Source organism: Nomia melanderi, chromosome 9 (genome assembly GCF_051020985.1).
Source record: "Nomia melanderi isolate GNS246 chromosome 9, iyNomMela1, whole genome shotgun sequence".
Classification (NCBI taxonomy): domain Eukaryota; kingdom Metazoa; phylum Arthropoda; class Insecta; order Hymenoptera; family Halictidae; genus Nomia; species Nomia melanderi.
In genome coordinates, this window is record NC_135007.1 from 9,172,174 (window position 1) to 9,197,317 (window position 25,144).

General features: G+C 45.2%; 1 protein-coding gene across 10 annotated transcripts in view; it reads left to right on the top strand.

Annotated features, from left to right (window-relative positions):
• sv (paired box protein shaven) overlaps positions 1 to 25,144 on the top strand; it is a 199,451-nt gene that overhangs the window by 157,782 nt on the left and 16,525 nt on the right. For all 10 annotated transcript variants that reach the window (XM_076370608.1, XM_076370609.1, XM_076370611.1 and 7 more), the window contains 2 exons: positions 5,344 to 5,509; positions 12,069 to 12,266. In XM_076370608.1, the coding sequence (XP_076226723.1) occupies positions 5,344 to 5,509; positions 12,069 to 12,266 (364 nt within the window). The remainder of the gene's footprint in view (positions 1 to 5,343; positions 5,510 to 12,068; positions 12,267 to 25,144) is intronic.

The window sequence follows — 25,144 nt, forward strand, 5'->3', positions numbered from 1 at the left end:
AGTGCGGATCGCAGGGAAAAAAGTCGTGCTTCCTGAACTGCGCCGGTGCTTTCCATCTAATTAGCGGGCCCGGCCGTATTAATTAGCCGAGCCTCTCTCCGTCGTTCCGAAGTAGTTGCGATCGAAACCGCCACGCGTCCCGCGCGCTCGTTTACGGTCACCGTCGCGGTCCCGCTCGTATAAATGGGATGATAATAATTATGATACATTAACAAGAATGGCGCGGTCACCGGGCGCGGCGTAGTTGAATCGTTTTGTAACCGGCGCGTCCGATCCCCTTTCCCCGGAGTCGCGGAATTGCCGACAAAATTGGCGCTATTGAACGTACACTGTCGTCCGAAAGTTCGGCGTCGCTTCCGATATTCACGGTTGATGGAGGAACGTAAAGTAAAGAACGATGGTTTTTAATGCGAGGCTTTAGTAGGTTGTCTCGAGATTGGTTTCTATTGCAATGGTTTGTTTGCGTTTTATTTCAGCGATTAGAATTATTTTACTGGTTTCTTGTGGGATTTGTATGTCTTGGGAGGCTTTAGTGGTTTGTTGTGCGTGTTTGTTGAGATATTCTTATGAAGGAAGCAAATTTTCTGGTATCTTATTAGAATTCTTGTTTAATTCTGTAACTACTGACGACTCCATAGAGGTGCCGTGGAAGGAGAGTGTATGTAGTCGTTCAAAGCATTGAACGGGACAAATGTTACACTTTAAAAATAAGATCTTTCGCGTGGCAAGTTTATGAACTAGAGCGAATATATAATAACGGTTGGTTAAAAAATAATTTATTATATTAATTTTCATTTAAATAACACTTATCAATATGCTCACCCGATGATCCGATTGTTGCCTGAAAAAATTCGTTGCATTCGTTGAACTGATTTTATTACCGTTTTTGCTGATGTTTCACTGCGTGCATTTTGCAGTTTCTTTTGCGTGTCCTCTTTCCTCGTAGGATTCATGGTTTTTGCTTGACTATCTAACTCGTCCCATAAAAGTTTAATAGGATTAAAATCCAGTAACTGAGATTTAAGATATGTGCAACTTGAAGCTATTGTACAATAAAAAGAGTGTTAATTATTTTAATAAAGTATCATTTACGCTAAAAATAACACGAGACGATTATACACACTTTTCAAAAGTAGGATAAAGTGTCAGAAGAATTATGAATAATTATGAATGATTATTGAACGTTTCGAATCGCGGTTAGAAAGAGAAACGTTCAAGGATTTAAATGGACTCAAGTTCCGGCATCTGTGTAGTTATTCTATAAACATATGTATTCACTAAAAATTGATGTATCTATTTACTGAAGTTCACCTATAAAAGAGTTACCAGACATTTATATCTTCCCAAATACTTCACCATTATCATGAATTCACGTAAATCTTCGTTGAACATACGAACACTAACTTAAACTTTCAATACGTTCCAAAAAGAATAATATACGTTCCAAAACTGTTTACAATAATCAATTGCAGTAACTTATCAACGAGCCCCGTTCTATAAAAAACAAAGTTCTAAACAGTAATACGAATCTTGCAATTAAAATACATATAAATTACATAGTTTTACTTTCTTCATTCCAAAAGAATCACGTATACGAACATTAACCTTCCTCGGTCACGGATACAAAAGCTCGAATTCATCGAGTCCTTCAGTTTCCAGCCAACCGAGACAATGCAAAAAACCTGCTCGAAAAAGATAAAGAAGCTCGAATTCACAGCGAGAAAACCGCCCCTAAATTCCCGCGAATCGCGTAGAATTCCGCCGCCGGGCTGCGTAACTTCCAGCCTCGCGACGTACGACGAGCGCGAGGCAACAAATTCCACAAAACAAGCGGGATAGGGTCGCATTTTTCCGTCTATTTTTCAAGCGGAGAAATAAAACCCGGCGTGCCAGCAATACGTAACGCCAGGCCCGTAATGTAATACAGGAACAAAGCTGCAGGAGAAATATCGAGTGACTGTTCGAGGAATCTATATCAAACTTCTTGGCCGGTGATGCTCGCCGCCGCACCGCGCCGTGTGTGAACACGGGGACCTTCCTTTTCGTATCTGAAACCGAAGCGGCAGTACTCCTACGCGGAGGGGGCGGAGACGGGTTCCCTTCCGGCGGAAAACTGGAACGCAGTCGGATTCATTCGCCATGGCATGGCGTTCCGCTCGAACGCCGCGCGATTAACAAATCACCGATTTCTAATTGCGAAGCATCGCTCGTCGAATTTTCCACGCCATTTTCGATGCGACTCGATACTTCCCGCCGCGCAGCATCCGCTCGAAGCTAGACACGCGACGCATCGATACAACGTATACTTCGGATCATTCGCGTCAGCGAATGAATACACGAACGGATCGTCGATGAAAACTGTAATATCACGGAAATGAGCTCGCGCCAGACCACCGCCCAGCCAGGTCACCTTATTTCGCACCGGTGTTTTGTCCGGGCTGAAATCGCGACGAATTAAGACACTGTTCGATCCTTTCTCCGCTTCTATAAATGGTCCGCGAACTAAAGCGACGGGAATTGATGTGGGAAAATCTGTCGTGGGAAAGAATGGTATCGATTCTGAAGTGAAACATGCGATTATGTACACTTGATTCTACAGCGTGAACAGCCTTAAAATTCATTAACGGCTAAAGATTTTATAATAGTCTCTCGTTGCCTTTCTTTCCGTCAGCTAATTTATAAACAAGGCGATAAGAAAGTGCTTAGTCGTAACAACAGCTTACAAACCCATGACAAAGATTTCGAATTGATCCAAACAAATAGAATCAGTAATTCCCATAAATCAAAGAGAAATACAATATCCCCTTCATCTCCATTGAACTGTTCATAAAACCTCTTTCACTTGTCAGAACCAATTACCGACAAACTACCTTTTCCAAACACAGTTGGAGAACCAAATCGCTAGGGGCGGGTTGAAAATGAATGCGAGATTCAGCGTAGGCCTGAAACGGTAGCAGAGGTGGACAGTAATAAGGTTCGGTGATGCGGTGGTTGCAGAGCCAACGGCAACGACAATTCGTAGCACTGGTAGCTTTGGATTCGGGGATGGTCCAGCCTGGATCCAGGGCCCTCATATAGTTGTGGTCAGGCGGGCGTGACGGCGTGTGTGCAAGCCAGGGTAGTCATGGTGCTTTTGCCGCGGCCCGGCGGTGCCACCATGATTCCAGCGAGTATCCCCCTGACTGCCGGCCCGCGCCACAGGGATGCGACCATAAACGCGAGAGCGAATTGATTTGCGACCGGAAAGCGCGTATCGTTTCTAGTAATGACCGCGGCCTCCCTCATTGTCTTGCCCGGCACCGACGTAGATCGCAATACGATACGCGGGAGGAAGGGAAAAAAAGGAGGGCGGATCGGCGTTCACGCGCCGCGGCGCAACCCGCCATCGACAATGAGACTTCTGATCGGAACGGCCGGATCATCGCGGTAATTAGCCGCGATTGTCTCGATAAGCGCGTTCGAGGGCGGCCCATGAGAAACGTTCGCTCGATGGAGCTCGCTGAAACTGCGTGGCCAGCTTCTTGCTTCTTGGAAGAACACTCGGAGCGGAGAGATTCGATTTAGAGGATGTAGGTCGACGAAGCGATTGATTTATTTGAATAGTGATTTGCACGGGATACGGCATCGAACATTTTTTCCGTTAATTAAACGCGAACATTCCGTTGCTTCAATTTTACGGGGTATTAGTGATTGTATGGTATATTGAACTGTATTATGAATCATACTAGATCCCTATGCTGTTAATAACACGTTCGAATGAAGCTGCGCGTTTCTCTCGGTAGAGCAAACGTATGTCTTCTTTGTCCGTTAATTTCGCCTGGAATTAAGTGTCCAAACCTGCTGTTCCTCGTGTAGTTGTCCAATATCGTATATTATCCGTGAGTTTTACACACCCTGGTGGCTGTTTATTGCTATTATCAACGTGTTTATTGCGAGCCGAAGGGAACCGAAACAAAAACACTCGGGTGAAAGGTATAAGACCTAGCCGGGAACAGTTCGTGACGAATGGGCAATCGATCATTACAGATCCTAACAGTCGAAATCTGCCGTAAGAAGCTTGTTTTATGTTCGCTTAACGCGGCAATAATCGGACTCATCCGAATGGTACTGTTATTTCAATTTTCTAGTAGAATAGCTGGCCACTCGTCAGACGCAAAGAGGATATCCACTCGATCGGTCACACTTCATCTCGTTACTGAACCATTCCGACGGTGTTATCGCGACTGTTTCGTCCGCTAGCATCTTCGCCGGTCTGATCTGCATTAGCGGGATCCAGTCGGAAGAAGTTGATTGACTGAGCAAAACGAACCAGACGGGAGGGGAATGAATCGTGAACCGGGCACGTTGTTGTCAGGGGTTGGAGACAACGACGATCGTCGAATCATCGGTGCACTGGCACGGACACGGAGGCATATGTCGTGGTCCAGAACCCTCCATTACGATATTAGATCGAACTTATCGAGTTAGGCGGCTTTAACGCGCGAAAATGAAGCTGTAAGCCGGCAGCGGCACGTCTTACCAGGGAAAATGTGGCAATAATGCCTGCGCCGCGGGTGGCAATCGAATGATGTGGGACACGTTGCTTCCATTATTAGCAAATGCGCTTCTCGAATGCAATTAGTGGACTTTGGATCTTCATGTAGATTCTCGTTTTCGTGTGCACCGCGTTAGAAGAATCAAGATAACGGAAACATATCTTCCATCGGCTAAAAGACTTTTCACCATTTCCTCAATAATTATAAATCGTTCTGAACGACTGCCATCGCTCTACCGATAAGCCGGGATTTCTTAATAACGTAACTTCATTGGAGTTAATTATCTCTTACTAAATTTAGGTAGATTCTTGTAGACAGATAGTCACCGAATTCATAGAACCTAAAATCAAACATATCTATTCGCCATCTATTTCACTTCGAACTTTCTACAGGTCCCCAGAAGATCCTTAAAAATCAGCTCCGCGATATCCAGCGTATGTAAGAAAATAACCGAAGTACATATTTAGAATGGCAAGGATGTCGAGAGTGTCGGGCGAATTAAATTCAAGCTGCAAGCGAGATATCGCGCGTCATTCCGCGGACGAACAAGAACGGTAAAAGTATCAAGAAATTTCCGGAAGAGCTCGTATGCTTAATCGTCCGAAGTTGTTTCGCAAAAGTTGCTCGGCGCAAGCGATAAGGGCCAGGATCCACGCGACCGAATCACGATTTCACGGCGGAGGATCGTCGCTCGGTTTGCGGAGGTCCTCGTCCCCGCTCTCTCTAGTCCGCCAATCCCCCTGCCCCGTCGCCTTCATCGCAGAAAGGTTCGCTCTCGGCTAATGCACTATCGATTTCCATTTTCCAGGCCACGGTGGAGTTAACCAGCTCGGCGGCGTCTTCGTGAACGGAAGGCCCCTACCGGATGTAGTCAGGCAAAGGATCGTCGAGCTAGCGCACAGTGGCGTCCGACCGTGCGACATTTCCAGACAACTCAGGGTATCTCACGGCTGTGTATCCAAGATACTGTCGAGGTGAGTACCGACACCGTTCCGGCGCCATCCAGGTCTCCACCGTATCCGTTACAACCGCAGCCCGGCCGGTGATGTCTCTTCGTGGCCCGACGGCGACGGACTCTCTTCCCTCTTTTTCCCTCGTTTGGCGCTCCAACGATTTCCTCGATTGATTCGTCCGCTTGTCGCGGGGACTATGCACCGCCGGCGAGGATCGTTCCGAAGAATTGATCCTTCGCCGTCGGCCGGGATTCAAATTATCTGGGGAAACATTAGCGCGGTTTGTTTAGCAAGAATGCACCTGGTGAAACTTCTCAGCGGTTCAAATTGCAGTAGAAGGTGTCGGAAAGATAAGTAACTTTATTTTTCCTCTGGGACGCATTAGCATTTGAGGTATCAATATTTCATTAACCTACGTTGCCGCTTGCAATCAGTAATAGATTGTGAATATTGCGTAAAACACATCCGAAATACTTTCAACTCCAAAGAGACCAAAGCTAAGTGCCACGAAAGATACGAGGAACAATCGCCAAAGAAACTCACATACTCAAGGTTCGCGTAAAGAAACACTGCCAGAATTTTCCGGTAGATACCAACGTCTCATGTCCAGTTTCTCGCCGCTTTCCCTCGATAGCGCGATCCCCAAAATTCGTGCCATAAGGAACGTTCTCCCCGCGCGAGCACCTAAATCACCGCCACCGAACGAACATTCGTGACGCCGAAGAGCGAATGATTTACTGGAAGATCAAGCTCGGCTTGCCAAACGTAATACCGTAATTTCCGCGCGGCGGAGTGGTCCGGAGGCCGGTCGCTCGCGTCGGTCCGGATCAGCTCGCAAGAAAAGAAGAGCCGTGGAGGGAAAAACGGGAAGAAAGAAATGAGTCCGGGAGCACAAAAAAAGCGAAACTATTCCTGGCTCGGAGTGATTTAATTAAAGACGCTGTTAGGACCGCAGGGCGAACGAATCCCGACGAACGAAACTGCGACGCCGGAAGGAAGGAACCACCCTTCTTCCTCCAGCGGCGGGGGGTGCCAGCGGGTGCGACGATATGCGGTTTCCATGTTTTTTCCACCCTCCGCCCCGCGTTACATAACGGGTGGCCTCGTGCCGTTTTGATGGCCCCGAATGTCATACGTCCCCGCCGCTCGAATATCATTGTCGTACGCTACGCTCTTTCACGTGCCGCCCTGTCGTGTATAATAGAACCCGTCGGATTATTTACTACTTTGCCGCTTCTCGAGTCGCCGATCCCATTATTTATCCGCCTGTCCGGCGGAACGTGAGATCGCGATTTCGGTTGACGTGCCTCTCCGATCGTGAATCCTTCGGATTTATGAACGATACCGGCTGGTATTCGAGGGAAAGTCTTGCTATTCCGGTGGTAGAATTTCGTATGTTGAATGTGTAAAGATATGTTTAGTTTCTTTGAGTTAGAATTTAACCCTTTGCGGACGAATGTCGATATTTCGGCGATATCAAGCTTTCGTATTTGGAAGACGCAAACAAATGATTTAATTATTCAAACAGCGAGATATCAATATCTAGTTTCCTTTTTTTCTATTGTTTAAGCAATTGATGTATAATTTAGCTTCATCTGCTAAAGTTTCTGTATATTTCAAAGAATCTTCGTCCGCTAAGGATTAAGGGTAGTTGTTTTGGAAATGAATAGTTTGGTTAGAATTTTGGTTTCCGAAGTGTCGAGTTTGTTATTTGTTTTAATGAACAAGTAGTCTAGAGTAATAACGTAAAGAATGGAAAGTATTGGAATAGATTTTTGTACGGCAAAAGAATTTGTGCTCGAGAATTATGGCATATGAAATCTATTTAAACGGAATTGCGGCGTGACAGTAATTAATCGTAAATCCCCGAGGACTTTACTCAAATTCGACGTTCCGGCGATTTATTGTGACACGATATTAGCGGCAATGTGTTATGAACAGAAATTAACAGTTATATTAATGTCCGCCAATGTTCGTTTTTGAATGGATTTACAGCCGCGCCAGATCGATAACCTGAGTCGCGCAATGCGCTGTCTGCGATTGGTACCGTCGACCGAGGTGCGAATCGAAAGGAAAAGAAACACGGCCGAACTGTTTCACAATCGATTTCCTAATGGCTCATTCAAAAACATCGCCGCGAATAAATTCATCTAACCCAGATGGGATAACCATTACTTTTTCTTCGCGATCTGAACAGTTCTTTTACATTTGATGAAACGGCGGCCCGCTTATTCCCACGGGAAATTTTTTTACGAGACCAAAGACGACTGCTTGCACATTCTGGTGAAGGGGCAGATCGTAATGAATGAACAAAAATCAGGAAAATTAAAAAGTTCGGAATGCAGACACTAGTTTCCGTGAAACGTTTCTTACAGTCGAACGGAAGGGTTATTCAAGTTAGTTTGTGTTGGTATTCTGCAGGACACTCCTGTTAATCATCGTGTTGAAATGATACTTTGAACAGATAATTAACATTCGGGTACTTTTTATTTCAATATTATATAATTAGTAAGATCGAGACTTAATCTACTGGTTCATACTCACTTTCCGTTAATTTAACATAACATTTCTAACTATCGTTTAAATACATTTATTGCCATACCTCTCATCTGTGATAACTCACTAAATTAGTAGCTGAACCCTTCACAAATCGATCACCATTAAAAACAATGTTACATAGCTTCTCGAAAGGACTTACCCAGCTATTCAAAGAAACAGCTTCGAGAAGCTTATAAAACGTCGAAATAAAATCACAGGAAGCAACGAGCATTACACGATAAATCCAATGAAACAATGGTAGAAAACTGATTTATTTACAAATCCACAAAACCGACGTTACATGCAACCAGTCCAATACGCCTTACGAGTACAGGAAGTCTATTTAAACAAGCCGTGGTTCCGTGTATTCTTCAGTTTTGGCTGATGATCGTTTCTATCATCGAGGCCTTAGGAACAGCTACATTGTCCCTATTTGAAGTTTACAGCCGTTAAGCTTTACAGCCCGAAAATGCGAGAGACTGCGTCGAAAACAGCGCAAACCCCGAACGACGAGACGCTGTTAACGCCGCGGCTTTACACAGTCACGCGTCGCTGACACATCGCGACGGAGCGCGTCGGTTTCTTCGCGGAATCGCGACAATTCCGACACGCGCGCTCTTAAACGACAACGGATGCGGCCGATTCCGGTGAGTTCGTAAACTCGTGAAAGACGGCGCTGAAAACTTCCCGCGACCCTTCGAACGCCCCCCGTTTAAACGAAAAACCTTTTTCGGTCGCGTCGAACGGGGCAGGAAGACAGAAAGCTTTTTTTAAGGGAACCTTGGGGGAAACATCGAGGAATGAACCTTTGTGTCGCTTTTGTTCCGCGTGGAATCTGCACGCGTATGGGCTCCAGCTTTCTGTGCGTTTTCGTTTTGCAGAGTACGAATGGAGGCTCGATTTCGGTAGAAAAGGTTCGTGAAAGTTTTGGATAACGTTCCTTGCTCTGTAACCAATGTTGCAAAACATCAAAAGAATTGAGTTGCTAAATGTTTGATTTCTCAAATCATATTAACTGAAGTGATACATTATTCTAATCATACTTTTTAACTTTAAGCTCTTCGAGGATACTGGCACATATGTGCGCATTTGATTTTAGTTTAACATTAACGTCCACCAAACGAACACTTGTTCTTTCCGAATGTTTCTCATAATCACCTCCATGTATCTTCGTATCGTCCGATTCGTGTCAAATTGAACGAAGTAAACTGCAGTCAAAGGGAAGCTAAGGTCATCGTTGTCTGTTCTCGGTAAGAATTTGACGATGAAGAGGTTAACTTTCCAATATCTGATCTACATTAACAGACAATGACAGTTGCACACTGTTTACACACTGTCAATTCTTAAAGGATACATCGATAATCGTGGCTCACATAATTCGGGAATGGAAAATTGAACGCGAACGACGATCGCGATAACCTGTAATAAAAATAATGAACACAAACGATATTATCGGTAACAGGATTCGCGTAGATTGGTCCCAGCATCGATGGGCTTGATCTCAGTTTTACTCGGTCCCGTTTAAAATCGAAATTAATGCGGCGAGGGTGAACGAGGCCGACCGGTCGGGTCAATTTTAAAAATCGCGCGGCTTAATGGCCTTTTCACGGTGGAACGTGGGGGAGGAACAATGAGGGCCAAATATCAACGAGTGAGCGCAGCCATGTGGACCGGCAATGGGGTTTTACGGCAGATATAATCGTAATAATTTCAAGGCGGGGTGACATGAGCGGCGCCTGTTTAAGGAAACCCTTCTGCTTGTAGCTGCAGGTTCAATCGCTTTTTTCCTATATACCATTGTCCGGGGGTGACCATTGTCGAACGACTCATTGTTGGCGGGTCGTAACATGATTTAACGACGCGCTCTGTTAACACCGAGGGCTGTTCATTTTTCGGATAGTTTACGGAAACCTTACCCTAGTGGAATTGTGTTACAATTTCGATTTGAAATTATAATAATTACATAGACTCTACCGATTAAGAAACTAAGTACTTCTATAAATTGTAAGGATTCGTTAATGTCAAAGATGGCTGTTGTATATGTTAATGTGATCAAAGCCAATCTTTCTACCTTCTATCAAAAGTATAATCTTTGAGACAATAGCTATCAGTTCTACATGATCTATCTTGCAAAAAGACATTAATATTGTCATTACAAACCAACTACATGTAAAACTCGATGAATTAAGAATCAAAGAATTATTTACATAAAAAATGATTCATTACCGAAGAATAAATAATTACAAATAATTCTTACAATCAATTTACTAACATATCCACGCCAACACGAGTCCACATTTCCATCCCGTTCCCACAGAAAAAAAAGATCCTCGACTGGACAGAGTGTCGTAGTTATACAACCAATTGGAAATACGATTCCCGTGTATCCTTCTCAGACATCGGCTTCCGGACTCGCTCCAAAACATGATATCGAAAGGAGATCTACCGTTTCTCGGTGCGTAGATCGTTCGAACCGGAATCAAAGGGAACGGGTCGAAAGAGAGACGGGAGGCGATCGTTTTTCCCGCGGCGGGCGGCCAACGTCGGAATAACGAATCGCCGTCCAGCGGCGCGTCAACGACCGGCTGTTTTAAAACAAACGGCCTCTGCCCCCCGCTGTCGTTGCCCCCTTCCCCTGCCGGCCGCTCTCTCTCTTGCTCTCTCCTGCTCTCTGCCGCGTGTACACGGCGTCTCTGGCAGCCTCCCACCAGGCCAGGTTATACGCTATGCGCGCGATGGCCAATCGCGATTGGCCCGCCGTGAACGCGCCCTTTGTGCCTAATTAGTTAAATAATATCTTCGCTCGTGCTTAAATTCAATTACGGCAGAAAGCCCGCAATAATGGTGCGCTTGTGGGCCGCCTTGATGGATGTGGGTCCGCCGCCACCGCCGCCGCCGGCGTCGGCTCTGGATATCTCGCCAATTTTGTACCCGCTCAACGCCGTGACCGCTTCGCCTAGCGGATTTTAAATCACTTGCCCGAAACGATACGGCGAACAGCGTCCGCGGTATCGTTCCTTTGAGCCGGATCTTTGTAGGATCGTCTTTGCTCGCAACTATTTGATCAACGCGCGTGAAACGGCGTCTAGCTTTTGATCGCGGGCTATTGTTCGCCGGCTAGTAATTGAACGCTGTTGGTACCGTTTGATTCCGTTTCTTTTGGAGTTTCTTGAGCCGATCGTGATCTTGCGCTTTCCGTCGAGAAGTTTGGGTACGTCGAAGGTTAAAATTCGGTGCTTCTCGTTGTTCGGAATTGTTACCGTTTGTTGCATTTTCTTTTTTTGTCACTTTTCGGCTAGTGTGTCGGATTGAATGAAATAATGGATGTTGTGTGGGAAAAAATAATGGTAATTTATTTTTGTAAATAAAGTGGTGATAGTAAGTGTTTCATTGAAATTCTTTTAACCTATTACAGACTCTTTGAAAGTGTACCGAAACTTATGTAACTTACTTTGGAAAATGAAAGAGTTTACAGACTGAAGAAATTCATTCGTTTCGTGCGACGAGCAGTTGATGAAGTGGTAAAAGTTGATTTCTCGATACGGATCGTCAATTTGATAGGCAGATTAGAGATCGAGGAAAAAGAAAGAGCGATTAGTGGGCAGGAAATAGCACGAACAGAAAGCGGTCATAATCGGTATCATTCGGGGAAAGCTCGAAATCGATCTGGCTCACTGAATCGTGATTTTCATGTCCAATTGGTTATAGATTTATCTGTTTTTTGCGCAATGTGACAAAATATTGTATTGTGCTCCCGTAAATAAGGATTATCGGTTCAGATTGTCAAACATGATTATTAATTCGGAAACGAATAATTATTATATTAAATGTATTCCTAATCTTTTTAATGAAGGAAAAATTATACTTTATGTTAATTATATTATTATCAGTTTAAACACACTAAAGTGTGGAAAATGAGTTGGGCAACAAGATGAAGACGCGATAAATGCTGTTGATCCAAGCGACGAAACCCTAGTTGCATGATCCTAATCGTGACAGAATCTTTTCAACGATCTATCAGTTTGATCTTTCCTGTCCACAGGTATTATGAAACCGGCAGCTTCAAGGCCGGCGTCATAGGTGGTTCCAAGCCGAAAGTAGCAACGCCACCAGTGGTCGAGGCGATCGCGAACTACAAGAGGGACAATCCAACAATGTTCGCGTGGGAGATCAGGGACAGGCTGCTCGCCGAAGGCATTTGTTCTCAGGACAACGTGCCATCCGTCTCCTCCATTAATCGGTAAGTTCGAATACCAAATAATAAAAAGAAAATTCATGAAATAGATGTTCTCAAGATACGCATTCACGTATCGACTCTGATGAAACATTCAACAGTGGAAACTAATTTCTATTCTACAATAGTAAAATTCACCTCAAAGATACCATTTATCTCGATTAAAATTAGATTGAAAAAAGTACTCATTGCTATAATCAAGCGTATACGAAATGATTGCACAGAAGCTATTTACAAATTCCTACAAAATGAAACGGTGCCACAGATGAAACAAACATTCCCTATATACCGATCAAACAATCAACAGAAAGAGACCTTCACCGCCACTCAAAAACCCAGTAAACTACTTCCAACCCCCTCGAAACTCCAATCCGTAATTCCGATCAATCATTGCCATTTCGCGTCTCACTGACCAGAAAAATCGTAGCAGCGAGAACTATCGTCGAGAACGATTGAAGAAATTAAGTGCTCGCGGCATATGCTGCAACCGATTGCCAATGGGACCGATTAGTTATCTAACGCGGGTTCGTAGGGGCGCGAAGCACGACCCCGTGCCTGCATCGAGATAAGTGCACACCCGGACCGACACCCCGATCCGATTGACCTTTCGCAGGTTCCTTCGGGAATGGGCCGATTAATTCAAGTGTTTTTACGTCGCCCAGCAGATCGAGGCGGCGGGGAGGGGTTAGAACAGGGCTAGAACACGAGTATCCAAAGGGATGCTCTGTGAAACAGGGAGGCGCGGTCCCGTGGGACAGCATTACAGCGTATCAGCACCGCACAAACTGAACGAGTGGATCATCCCCCCTTTCGAACGACAGAAAAGCCAACGGGATAAGAGAAAGAGCATTCGAAAGGAGACCATAGGGTGGGAGAGAAACCTAGAGAGAAAGAGAAGGAGAGATGGGGAGAGAAAGGAGAGTACCATTGATCGACACACATATGTCCCGAGATTTAATCAGTCGCTACTTAAGATCTTATCTCCCATTTCACCCGGCGTTCCCTTGTACGCACCTACTTCGCAGCTCCTCCCCCACCCTCTATCTCGGCCTCCCTTCAGGCCGCAGGCCTGATAATGTAATCGAGCGTAATGCGGATCGAATTGGCCTGCAAGTGAAATCCACTAACGCGATTTCCGTCGGCCACGGGCGTTAATGGAAACGCACGCAAATTAGTTAGCCCGACCGGAAGCGTTACGCGCGACGATTTAAGGCTCCGGGCTGTGGTGCCTTGACTGCTCGATACTTTGAATTTCTCCGCGACGGCCGGTGGGCTCGTCTGGATGGGATTCAACGTTTTCAGATTGAGGTTAGGTGTCGCGATGGGAACCATTTTGTTGTCGCTTGCAGTTGTTTGTTTATATAGTGACTCTCTCGAATTAATTTGCTGAAATGAAATCAGGTATTTATTTATTCTATTAATGTCGAATTTTGTGTTTAAAATATACTAAAATTATACACTAGGATTGTAAAGATTTTCACGTGTTCTTCCAACCAAAATTTAGGAACAGTATCGCGTAAATATGGATAAAATGTTGACATTCAAGCATAGAATACATCACATTTACAATGATATTCAATTAAACCATAAACACTCTCCAATCTCCGTCAATTCCGAAATAAAAGCCGCACGAAACCGCAATTAGCCTACACTTTTGCCTGTCCAACGAATTGCGAAAAGAGCTATCGCCGGAAAGTGAAAGCGCGGTGACGGTTTCAAATTTTTTGTTTAACAATGGCGCAACTAATTACCCGAATCGCCGTGTCCGATTCATTTCGACGAATATTTGGTGTACGATCCTGTGCGATGTAAGCATTGGTCGCTGGCATATTTCCGGTGTTTCGCGAGGACGAAGACGCGAATGGTGTCGTCATAGTCACGGCAGCGTGAAACGTGGGCGTATGTAGCTACAGGAATTGCTTTCTGGCCGAGGTTTTCGATGTGTCTAGGATTGCAGTGGAGGGTGCGGCGGTGGCTTGTTGCTCGAGTGACTCCTCCACCTTCGAACCTTTTCTCTCCCTTCCTCTTGATACCTCCTCCCTCTTCCACGTCGCCGTCTTTCTCACTCTGTTTCCCCAGGCCAAGCTTCCCTCGGTCTCCTCCATCCACCTTCTCCTTTTCCTCCTTGTCCGTATCCCCCGACCGAAGGCCCAGATGGCGGGTATTGATCTGAATCCGGAGAACAGATCGCCTGGAAAAACTTACCCCGCGGATACTTACCTACCCACCTAGCCATCTACATGGCCCACCTTATCCAACCTAGCTTCACCCACTCACGTACACGCCCGCGCCCGCAACCTTCCGGCCTGTCTGCGTCTACGTAAATGTATTTCCGCTCGGCGAGCAATGGATAGAAGAGAAGGCCCGATGGCTCCGCCTGAAAACCGTACCAACGGCGACCGTGCTCTCTAACCCTTTAAGTGATTGTTCACGTCGATTGATCTTGAAAAGATCCGCCGATCGATAATGGATTGCTGGTTTCGGAGAAATCGACGTGTTTTTAGTAATCGTTCGTTATCAAGCGGTCGAAAAGTTGTTCTTCTTTTCAAAGAGAGTTTACGAGTGAATTTGGTGGGAGTTGGAGCGAAATCGAGGGTGAAATTCTGCTAGCATAGGGGTGGCTTTGGAAACAAGAGAATTTCGAAGCTTTTAACGGAGACACGCGAAATATCGGGCGAGATTTCTCTCCGTGGTAACAGGAACTGGGAATATCAGCGGCCATGCCGCGGCCACGCCGGGATTTCTCCCATTATGAGCGTGTCTCGGTTTTTCTAGCTTCCAGCCAGCTTTCGTACGGAGAAATAATGATACGGCTAATATAATGTATTGTCTCGCTTCGCCGGGGCACTCCGAAATGGGACAGTCCGCGGAGGAGAGACAGAAGTAGGAGGAAGAGAGAGGGATGACACGGTGCCGGTAAAAAAGACGGACGAGGAAGGCGAAATAATGGAGTGGCTTTCGCGAAAAATAACAGTTATATATCCTGAGCATGAGACGGGATCGAGGATGGCGGAAAAACAAGCGAAGAACGGGGATAAGATTGGACGCTAACTGGTCAGAGCTTGTTTCTGCTTTCAGGAATCGCCGACCGGGCAACCCTTCCACCCCTTTTTGCCCTGTTCTTTAATGGACACGAACGCGTCAAATTCGTGTCGCGGTTCATTCGTTCTGGAATTTGTACCTGGAACTACACTTAGCGGGTATTGAGGATTTAAACCTCTATATATCCTGTTTTCATCGAATACAAATTATTCCATATACATTTTAAGTATTTGAAGTGAAAACATACTTACCGGAATTGATAGAAGCTTACCACCGCTAACAGATAATTTTAATCACCAAATTATTCATTTATTACTAACATAACATTTCACATTTAATATTATAAGACATATCTCACGAATTTCCAGTTCTCGAATCTACCGCTAATAAAAAGTAATTCAATCCGATCTCAAAAATCGAAACTACCATTCCGTCAACTCAATCTTTCAACAAAGCTCCATGCACGTTGAAAAATGTCCAACGCAACGACTCGATCGTCGTCCGTTTCGAATCAGAACTCCGATACTACTAAGGGAGGATCTGTAAAATGGACAAATCGAGCTTCCTCCTCGCGAAATCGACCAATTAGCGAAGACGAATGGGAACCGCTGCTCCCATTCGTCAGGCGAGTTAAGACGCAGGCCAACCAGGCCAAAGAAGTGGAAAATAAGAAAAGAGATATCGGCCGATGGAGCCGCGCCGGATTTCGGGAGAAAATATTGATAGGCTCGGCTTCGGCTGCGGAGTCACGCTCGAGTAGTCGTCTCTCGGTCGAGGTCTATCTCGCACGTACACAAACTCCGGGATTCGTTCGACTCCTCCGGGTTCGTTCGGGCCTCTCGTTCCCTCCCGTTCGTCCCGGCGAATCTCACCGGCCCTCCTCGTCGTGCCTTCTTGGTCGCGCGAGTCTCAGGGGCAGATCGATAAGGAGCGAGGTTCGCCCGAGGGCTTTACGCCGGGTTCACAGCCTCCTTCTTCTCGTTTCCTCGACGCAGCCACCGACGTAACGGTCTCGCGTGTGCCTAGCGTTTCGTCCTTTCTTGCGGCTTCGATGAAGTCGATATACAGCTTCGAGGAAGACTTCCCCGAGTTTTCGTGTCGTTCCGCTAGCGAATTCTCTCGCGAGCAGTCTCGAAAGAGGAATTCCTTCAACCACTTCCCCTATGAAATCGATGTAGATCCGGAGAAGTGTCTTCATTATCTTTAGACGTATCTATTATTCGAGATCGACGTAGTCGATTGATCGAGTCCACCCCGTCAGTTTAATTCGACGTAATGATCAGCGAAGCAACAACAGTTGGCAGGAAATCTGTCGCGGCGAATCTCGATGGAATTGTATCAATCTGTCATCGCTCTGTCCGGTGAACAGTAACGCGTCCGAGTCGGTCTGTCTTTCTCCTTCCCCCTTTCCCTTTACTTTCCCACTATCGTGCGGGTCAATCTCTCGCAGAGGCGCAACGGGGTCTGCTTTGCTCTCCATTACTTCCATATCATTTCGCACCCCCGGAACCTCCGAGCGGCGCGAGAGCAGCGAGGCCATATGGCCGGCTGTTCTCCAGCAGGCCAGGGACCGGGGGCGGCCAATAGGATGGCTGCTACTTTCATGCCACTTTCGGCTTTACGCTCGGCGTCACTGCTATCTCTCCCTGTTCATCTTTCAGTTATTAAATTACATCCCCATAAATAACGCCTGCCTACCGACTGCCTTATTTACCATTCCATCGACTCAGCGGGAGGAACCCTCCTTCTACTCGCGGCCGCTGACGAATCGGTATTCGTCCCGTAGCTCCTCGAGGGGATGAGGAGGACCACCTTCTGGCTCCCCTTTCTTTTCTCATGGTGGAGATGGTTTATGAGCGGCGACGCGCGCCTCTGCGCCGCCGAAATATTTCTTTCTACCGTTGGAGAACGTATTCCTAAGCTGAGTTTTTCGAATTTCGGACTGGCGGATCTATTGATCGGGTTTTGGCAGTGATGTGTGTTTGTCGGGAGACGCAAGGTTTATTAAGAGCCTGAAACTTGTTAGCTTGAAACTATCAATCTGTTGATAATTGTCTTAGCTTCTTGGAGGTTTCATCTAACTTCTAAGGCTTTGATAAATAATTTAACCGTTAATGATTGCTATCGAAGAAATCGAAACTTAATAATATCAAAGAAATGTTTCATTTATAAAATTCTATAAAGAATAAATTTACACGCAATCAGTAAATACTAATTATAATAGACGCTTTAATTTAGTTTAATGAAATACTTCCTGCTACGCATATCAAAAGAAATACACCGCATATTCGTCGTTCACCGCAACACGATCGAGTCGACAAACATCAAAATACTAAATTAACGAAACTAATTTTCCAAAATCAAATCCTCCTCTTCGATAAACTTCTCAAAACATCCCCTATATATTTAAAGCACAGACGTCGTCAGTTTACTTTACACGTCAACTTACAATCCAATTAATACAACTTTAAACCCTCGTTATTCGAGGCAGTATCACTGGCCTCGCATCATTCCGTTCCACGAGTGCTCAGTCGTCACGAGAAAGTTGTACATTGATCGAGTATTTCCAGCGAAGGAGAGCAACCGCGCGGCACCGGGAAACAGAAGCGCCGCGAAGGAAAGGAAAATAAAGTATGCCCGTGTTCCGGTGGTGGTTAAAAGGTGCACACGCGGTTGGAGGGAAACAATATGGTGCACCGTACCGGTGAAGTTTCGTTAAAGCAGCCATATTTGCAGCCGGAGCGAGCGAGAGAGCGGATAAACCCCTCCTACCTTATCCGAGAGCACCCTCGGGGTTGGGCGGAGGATCCGGTGATGACGCTCCGCGTTGGGAGCGTCGGCGACGGCGGCGGCGCGTATCCATAACCGTCCTTTGTCTGGATAACGCAATTATTACCGCGTTTCATCATACCCCCACGGCCAAAATTAGCCTCAAATGAAGTTACAATTACGGGTTCCCCGTATCCCTGTTCGTCGACAAACGAAGGGGAATGATATCAGGGAAAGAGCGACAAAGAGGAAGGGAAAGAGGGAGTATGAGGAAGAAACAGGAAGAGAAAGAGAGTAAAAGCATTCAGGGGTTGAACGTCGATTCGACGAGCAGGACGACGACAACCACAACAATGACGAGGAAGACAACGATGAGGACGACCACGCCGGCCGAGATACGCAATCCAGGTTGCCGTGGAAACGTCAGAGGACAGACGGAACCGCAATGAAACCGGATGGCCGCCTACTCTGCCAGCCTATAATGCTCCGTCCCCTTTTGTTCTTGGCCGAGAGCTAGAATAGCAAAGTTACTCGGGCACTGCACCGTCAAAATTGTCCCGGCGGACGGCCGCCAGCGACGATCCTCGCTCGCGAAATTTTTGAAAAGACCTTGGAGCGGAAAATTGAAACGGTGAATTTCGGAATGATTTTTAGTTGCTTTGTTGATTGTGGTTGATACGATAATTATTGACAGTTAATAATAATTATTAGACAGTTTTGGAAATTTGATGAAGGAACTGATTTTAGATTTCGCGTTTGGAAGTTCCAAGGGTTCTAAATTTTTTAGGGGAAGGAACTTTTCATGAAACTTTGGATTCGATAGCGTTGGGTTGATATTTTGTTTATCAAAAAGCATGGCGGAAATTAAAAAAGTAATTTAATAAGTACTAGTGAATAGATTCGATGGGCTTCATCATGGTGTAACAAACGCCCCCTGACTGACAGGAGGGATTATCATTCCGGCGATATTGCTAACGAGGGAAAGATAGAATTTCTACACTGCGCAGAGTGACTCGCTGAAATGAGCGTTTAATAGCTCGATGACGCCAGATGATTGACAGTTAATGAACCAACGAATATTCGAAGATTAATCGGCGATCTGCAATAAAGTAATCACAGAGAAGTTTAATCGAATATTATTGTATAGAGCATCGCTAACATAATATGCCTAGTAATAGAGCGTAGCACAAAATGGCGACGTCAGCGGCCGCGGCTTATACGCCGCCGCGCCACTGAGATTACACCATATATAATCCTCTGCCAGCGCAATCACGTGTTGCAAAAATGCAACTATTCCTGATCCATTGATAATCGGAACCTTTGAAAAATACGGCAACTAATTGAAACTAACGTAATTGAAGCATTTCACTAGTCATCGAACTATTTCGTTTTTCGCTAATACTATTAAATCATAAACTGACTTACAAACTTCATTAGATAATTATAGTTCTAATAGCAGCAGCAATATAAAACGTAAAATGACTCCAAATCGAATTGATAATTCACCAATGATAATCAATCTAGATTACTATGTAATATCATCCCAGAAAATGTACACGACAATGCGAACGATAAAACGCGAACCATAAAATACAAACACCGAGAAAAATCGAAAGGATCTAGGAACATATCAATTGACGGGGGATTTGAGCATAAATCCCACCGCTTCGAAACGCATAATGGTTTGTAGATAGACTATATCCTCTTGACTCTGTCCGAGGGGCGAGAAGTGTCGGCAAAGGCGATATAGTATAAATCGTGTGTTACATTGTGCTCAGAGGATCCTCGTGACTGTTGACTCGCCGGTATCATTGTCGGGAGGGCATCTTTTGTTGCCGGTACGCCGGGAATCGCAAACAAACACACAAACACGGCCCCGGCCGTCGAACGATGCACGTGAGCTCGCACACACGGAACACGGGGTATCGTCGTGACCGTACGGTGTCACAGTTAATATAGTTGTGTGTACGAAGCAGGCAGCTGCTGTTTGACAATGCGAACTACGTCCCCGGATATAATAATATACTCGTCCCTAGAACCCGAGAGGGGGGGCACTTCATCAAAACGTCTAGGATGCGGTCCAAGGGTATCATACCGTGCTCTGCTTAAATCCAACCTATACCTGGTTTGCTACCGTATACGAGGAACACCCTTGGCATCGGCAGGAACTTTTGACACGATTTTCTTTTAGCGCTCGAGCATCGAACACTTTACGATACTATTATTCCTTCGTTTAGTTTCATTTAAAACTAATGGAATGTCCTATGTAAGATTGTAGTTATTTTCACTTTTAATCTCATGATTTGAATTTTAGTCAAAGCGAAGGTGAACCATGTTCTATGTTTATATAACTCACATGGAAAATAGCAATAAAAAAATTAGTTAAAAAATACTGTTGTTCATTGAATTTGCAGGCTTTGAGTTGCTTTATGGATCATGAGATTTGCCGTTTGAAGATATTTACAGTAAAAGTTATAGTAATTAGTATTTTTAGGTTATCGCTTCTTCGCGATAGCATTTTAATTGATTAAAAGCAAAAAACGATTTAAAGCTATTTCAAACAAACATAGATCAATACTTGTAATCCTATCATTGTTCAAAGTGATATATAAACGTTCCACTATGCACCCGTATTTCTTCTCTATGAAAAAAATCTGAAGTTCCTCCTCGTCGATCAAACGGTACTAAACTTTCGGCCGAAAGTATACATGCCAAAAGTAAGTAGGTACTTATCCCATGTTCCTCGGAATTAGGTTCAGCAAGCGGTCCAGACTGGGACCTTCGAATCGGCTATTATTTCGAATTAAAGGTCGAGATCGCCGCGGAGGAAACCGGCGAAAATAATTAGCCCTGGCGCGAAAGACAACACCGGCAATGGGAAACGGGTAAAGCCCGTGTCCTCGGGAGCAGCTTTTGTTCAAGAATCACACCGTGCTATACCGAGAAGCGGCAAGTACAGCGCGCTCGGGGTATATTACGGGCTTCTCTCGAGAGGTGGTGGAATATCAGGATACACCTTTTCCAACCATTGTGCGGCTCTGAAGGGCGTACAATGGCCGTGGAGCGAGTCCCGTATTGTGTCTACAGCTCGACAGAATAGTTCTGCGAATCTCTCTCGCGCGTCCCGCGCACCCTCTTTCTCTCCTCTCGCAGCAGCCCCCGTTAGGACCGACTTCCATCTCGCCTCTCTCTTTTCTTGACTCCGGGTTAAAGAGAAACGGGGATCGAAGCATCTGCCCCGAGACTGGTAAATCCTCGAAAGCCACCCGAAATACCCCGCAATCCTCTTCGGGTTATAATGGGACCCTTAATAACTTTAAAGTTCCCGTTAACGCCGCGAATGAAGCTGGATTAACGCGACCATGGAACCGCGATCTCGCGTGGGGATTGTCCTAGTTCCCGATCTAGAATCGATTCCAGCATCTAACTTTCGGAAGAAGTTGGATCCCTGGCTATTAAAAATCCTCTTGAAACTTGCGAAGTCGGTATAGGGTAGTTTACTTCATGGCTTCTGAGTTTTAAAGAAGTCTCGATGATCGGTACGAGGTATTAGAGATTTAAAGGTTTTCTACGCTTTGTGCGATGACTTTGTAGTATCGGAGGAATTTAAAATAAAAGTAACTTTCACAATGTTTAATCTTCAGGGTTATGGAGTATACCTCACTGACTCTTACATAATTGAAATTTTATAGAAACACCTAGTATATGCTTGAGAACTATAACACAAAATTTCTAACGAAAATATCCAAGCTCTCTAATACATTTCCCATTCCCTAGCTTCATTTATTCGAAACTCGCTCCGATTATCCCTGGCCAAAAGAAGTACCCGCGATAAGGCAACACTGATCACCGTATAATTCCTAAAAAGACCTAGCGAAAAATCGAAGGGACAAGACAGGCGCTTAATCCGTGGAAATTAACCCCGATCCACGGTGGAGAATTTAAGTCCGCCCAGTCACCAACCCCCGACGACGGGGGCGAACTGTCAGAGGGTGGCTGAGGCCGGGAGGAGAGGCGGGTCTACCGGCGAAATGCGATAAAGTTGGCGTAGAGGTAATTTGAGTATAAAGTTTTATTCGCAATAATTTAGCCCCGCGCTGGAACGGGGGTTGGCGCAAGAGAGAGGAGACAGCGGCAGAGAGAAAGGGGGGTTGCGTGGGGGCGGAGGTGGTCGCCCCGCGGGAAGCGTGCAGGAGCGCGGGTCATATATTTGATGGGATACTTGGCATAAAGTCGCGCATAAAAGTAATGCCAACATTAAAGTTTGTGGTTCCAGAGCCGTGGCACGGCTGAACCCGTCCCCCCTACGCCGCCCCGCGCCAACCATTCTGCTCCCACACTCGGAACGTCTTTGCGTAGCTACAGCTTTACGCTGGCCCAGAGCGGCTACGAGACGAGGGAGTGTCTTAAAGTATCGACCTGAGATGTTACGCGGTCGTTATACCTCATGCTAACGTCGAAATCGTGCGTTGTAAACCATGTTACGATTCACATGATAGAATCCTCGCGTCGGGGTGCTTTATCAAATATTGCGGGCTAAGGGCATAACAGTGGCGAACCGCGAATTGACGAAACGACGGCAATACGCTGGAAGAGTTTCATTTATATTTAACGAATCGACGGTACAAAGTTTCCTTAAGACTCACAGTTGAAACGAACACTGGGTTCGTTGAAAGCGATTGGGCAACGTCTAATAAAAATGCAGTTCGTATTACAAATATAATATATACAGCAACATTCTCTTTTGTATAATAGAACCGTACGACCGACCATTGAATATTTATACGGTTAACTTACATTCCGAAGTAATTCATTTCCCCGGCCAGCCGAGTGGTTGGGTAAGCCAGGAAATTTATAGAGCATAGGCCGAGCGGCGCGGGATTAAAAATGTAGATTTTAACGCCGGGATACCGGTGCATTTGCGCGTCCTATTTAATTATCCTTTTATTTGATCGCGATTTAAGCAATACACCGCCGGCATTTACGCGCTCGGAACGACGGCCGAGGAAAGTTGACTTCGGGGGTGGTTCGGTGGCACTTCAGGGTAGATAGTCGAGCAGTTTAGTTCAGGAGTGGCCGTTGGGGAACGATCTGATGGCGCCAGGGGAGGCATAGCTTCTTCCCACGTGGCACCCTCGACACGCTCTACCCTCATAATTCTGCTCAGCCATCCTCCGGGCGCCACCTCTGGCTTCTCCAAGGCGTTGTAACCGTGCGAGCGACAGAGAAACTTCGAAGGAAACGCGGCGAGCGAGATGGAAACTCCTCCTCTTTCGCTCCCGCGAAGGATTGGCGAAGCTCCGCGCGACCATCCCCCTCGTGAATGGAAACCGCCATGTGATTTTCCAGCAGCGACAGTTTCACCCTCTTTCTGCCTCCACGAAGAGTCGCGAAGCCGCAATAAAATCTGGGAACGTTGCTCCAAATTCGACCGGGACACGCACGAACCTGCACGGACAATAAGGAGGCGGTATACTGAGAAAAGAGGAATGACGGAGAGATTTTTAATCGTTCTGTTTCTTGTTAACGTTGGCAAGAGATCTTGATATTGCATCTGCAAATTACTGTATGAAATTATTGTCTGCTGCAAAGCGGAAGTCAAAAGATTCATGTGTTGATGAATTATACAAAAAATGAATTGATATTGAATCGAAAAATTGAATGAAATAGTTTTTTAATGTGTTATTTAAACAAGTAGAGATTTCAGAAATTTGTTTTCTCCGATAGATTCTTGATTAAAACATATGCAATTGTGCTGTTTACAAGTATATTTCATACCCCCATTTCTAGTATCTTTAAAGATTGTTGCCGTCTACATTTTCATGAGAACTACTTTCTACTAAAGTTTCGTGAAAAGCAACATGTTTCTTTATTAGCTACAGAAGAATTACAAGAACCGTGCTGACCAAGAAAAGGAAAGCACGAATTTTCACGGAGCGGCGAGTTCCTCGCAACTTTCCTTCCAGAATGGATACTACATCGCAGTCCGAAATCATTTCGCTCCCCTAAGATATACACATATTCCGGCAACAAGGAGCAATTTTTCCGGTTATTATACGTGAAAATGCGATGCGCGAGCTGGAAGATGTGAAATAGACTGTGTCCAGTATAAATTTCTCGGCAGCGAGGCGGGGTTACATAAATCATGCAACATGTTGCACCGAATCAGCTAACGGTCGTTAATACTTATAAATGCATCGATAACGGACAAGTACATCGAACGCGATGCTAATTAGAAGTCGAGGAACGGGTTCGGCCGATGAGTTTCAACGAAAATCTCCCGTTTGCTCGGCCCACGAAACGCGCCGTGTGGCAACGGTTCGCACCATCTGTGTGCCGATAAAATCTGCACCTGTTGTACGGACACTCTCCTCTGACGTTGTTGCGCTTATTAGATCGGCAATCGCGCTCATTATACCTCGCCACTCACCCCGTTATGTTTTACCGAGCTTCGCGGAAGCTACACGCGGAATTTCCATCATTCACGGGCTAGTCCAGCTTTTCGTTAGAATTATAGCCCGCGTTCGTTATGCGTTACCATGGACATTCCTCTTATTTGAACTTTCAGTGATCAAAACGGTTCAAAGCACTGAGGCGGTTACAGTCGAGATCTTTACCCTTTGATCAAAGCCAAAATGCTCGTATGACTACAACGGTCACGATGTATGATATACTATCATACATTAGACAACTTTTAATTATTGAGAATACGTGACTGGAATTAATTATTTATTTCTTATTTTGTATTAATATTCACGAGGAATTAGTGGATATATAACATTCAATATATAATGACGTAGATATATAAAACATATTAAATGAATCTAATACTTTATAAAATGTCGTCTTGAGTAATTTTACAAATGTGATATACTGTTGAATGTATTTGTAAATTCTGCGGTAGAATCTTTGGAATCTGACGATGCTTCTACTTTTTCCGAATGAAACACTTTATAATGAAAACAAACGCAAAGAATTTAACGCTTCGATACAGTCTGAAATTTTATAAATATTTATAGACAGTGCAATGATTATTTCTGGAAAAGTTACGTTTAATCATTCATGTATTCATA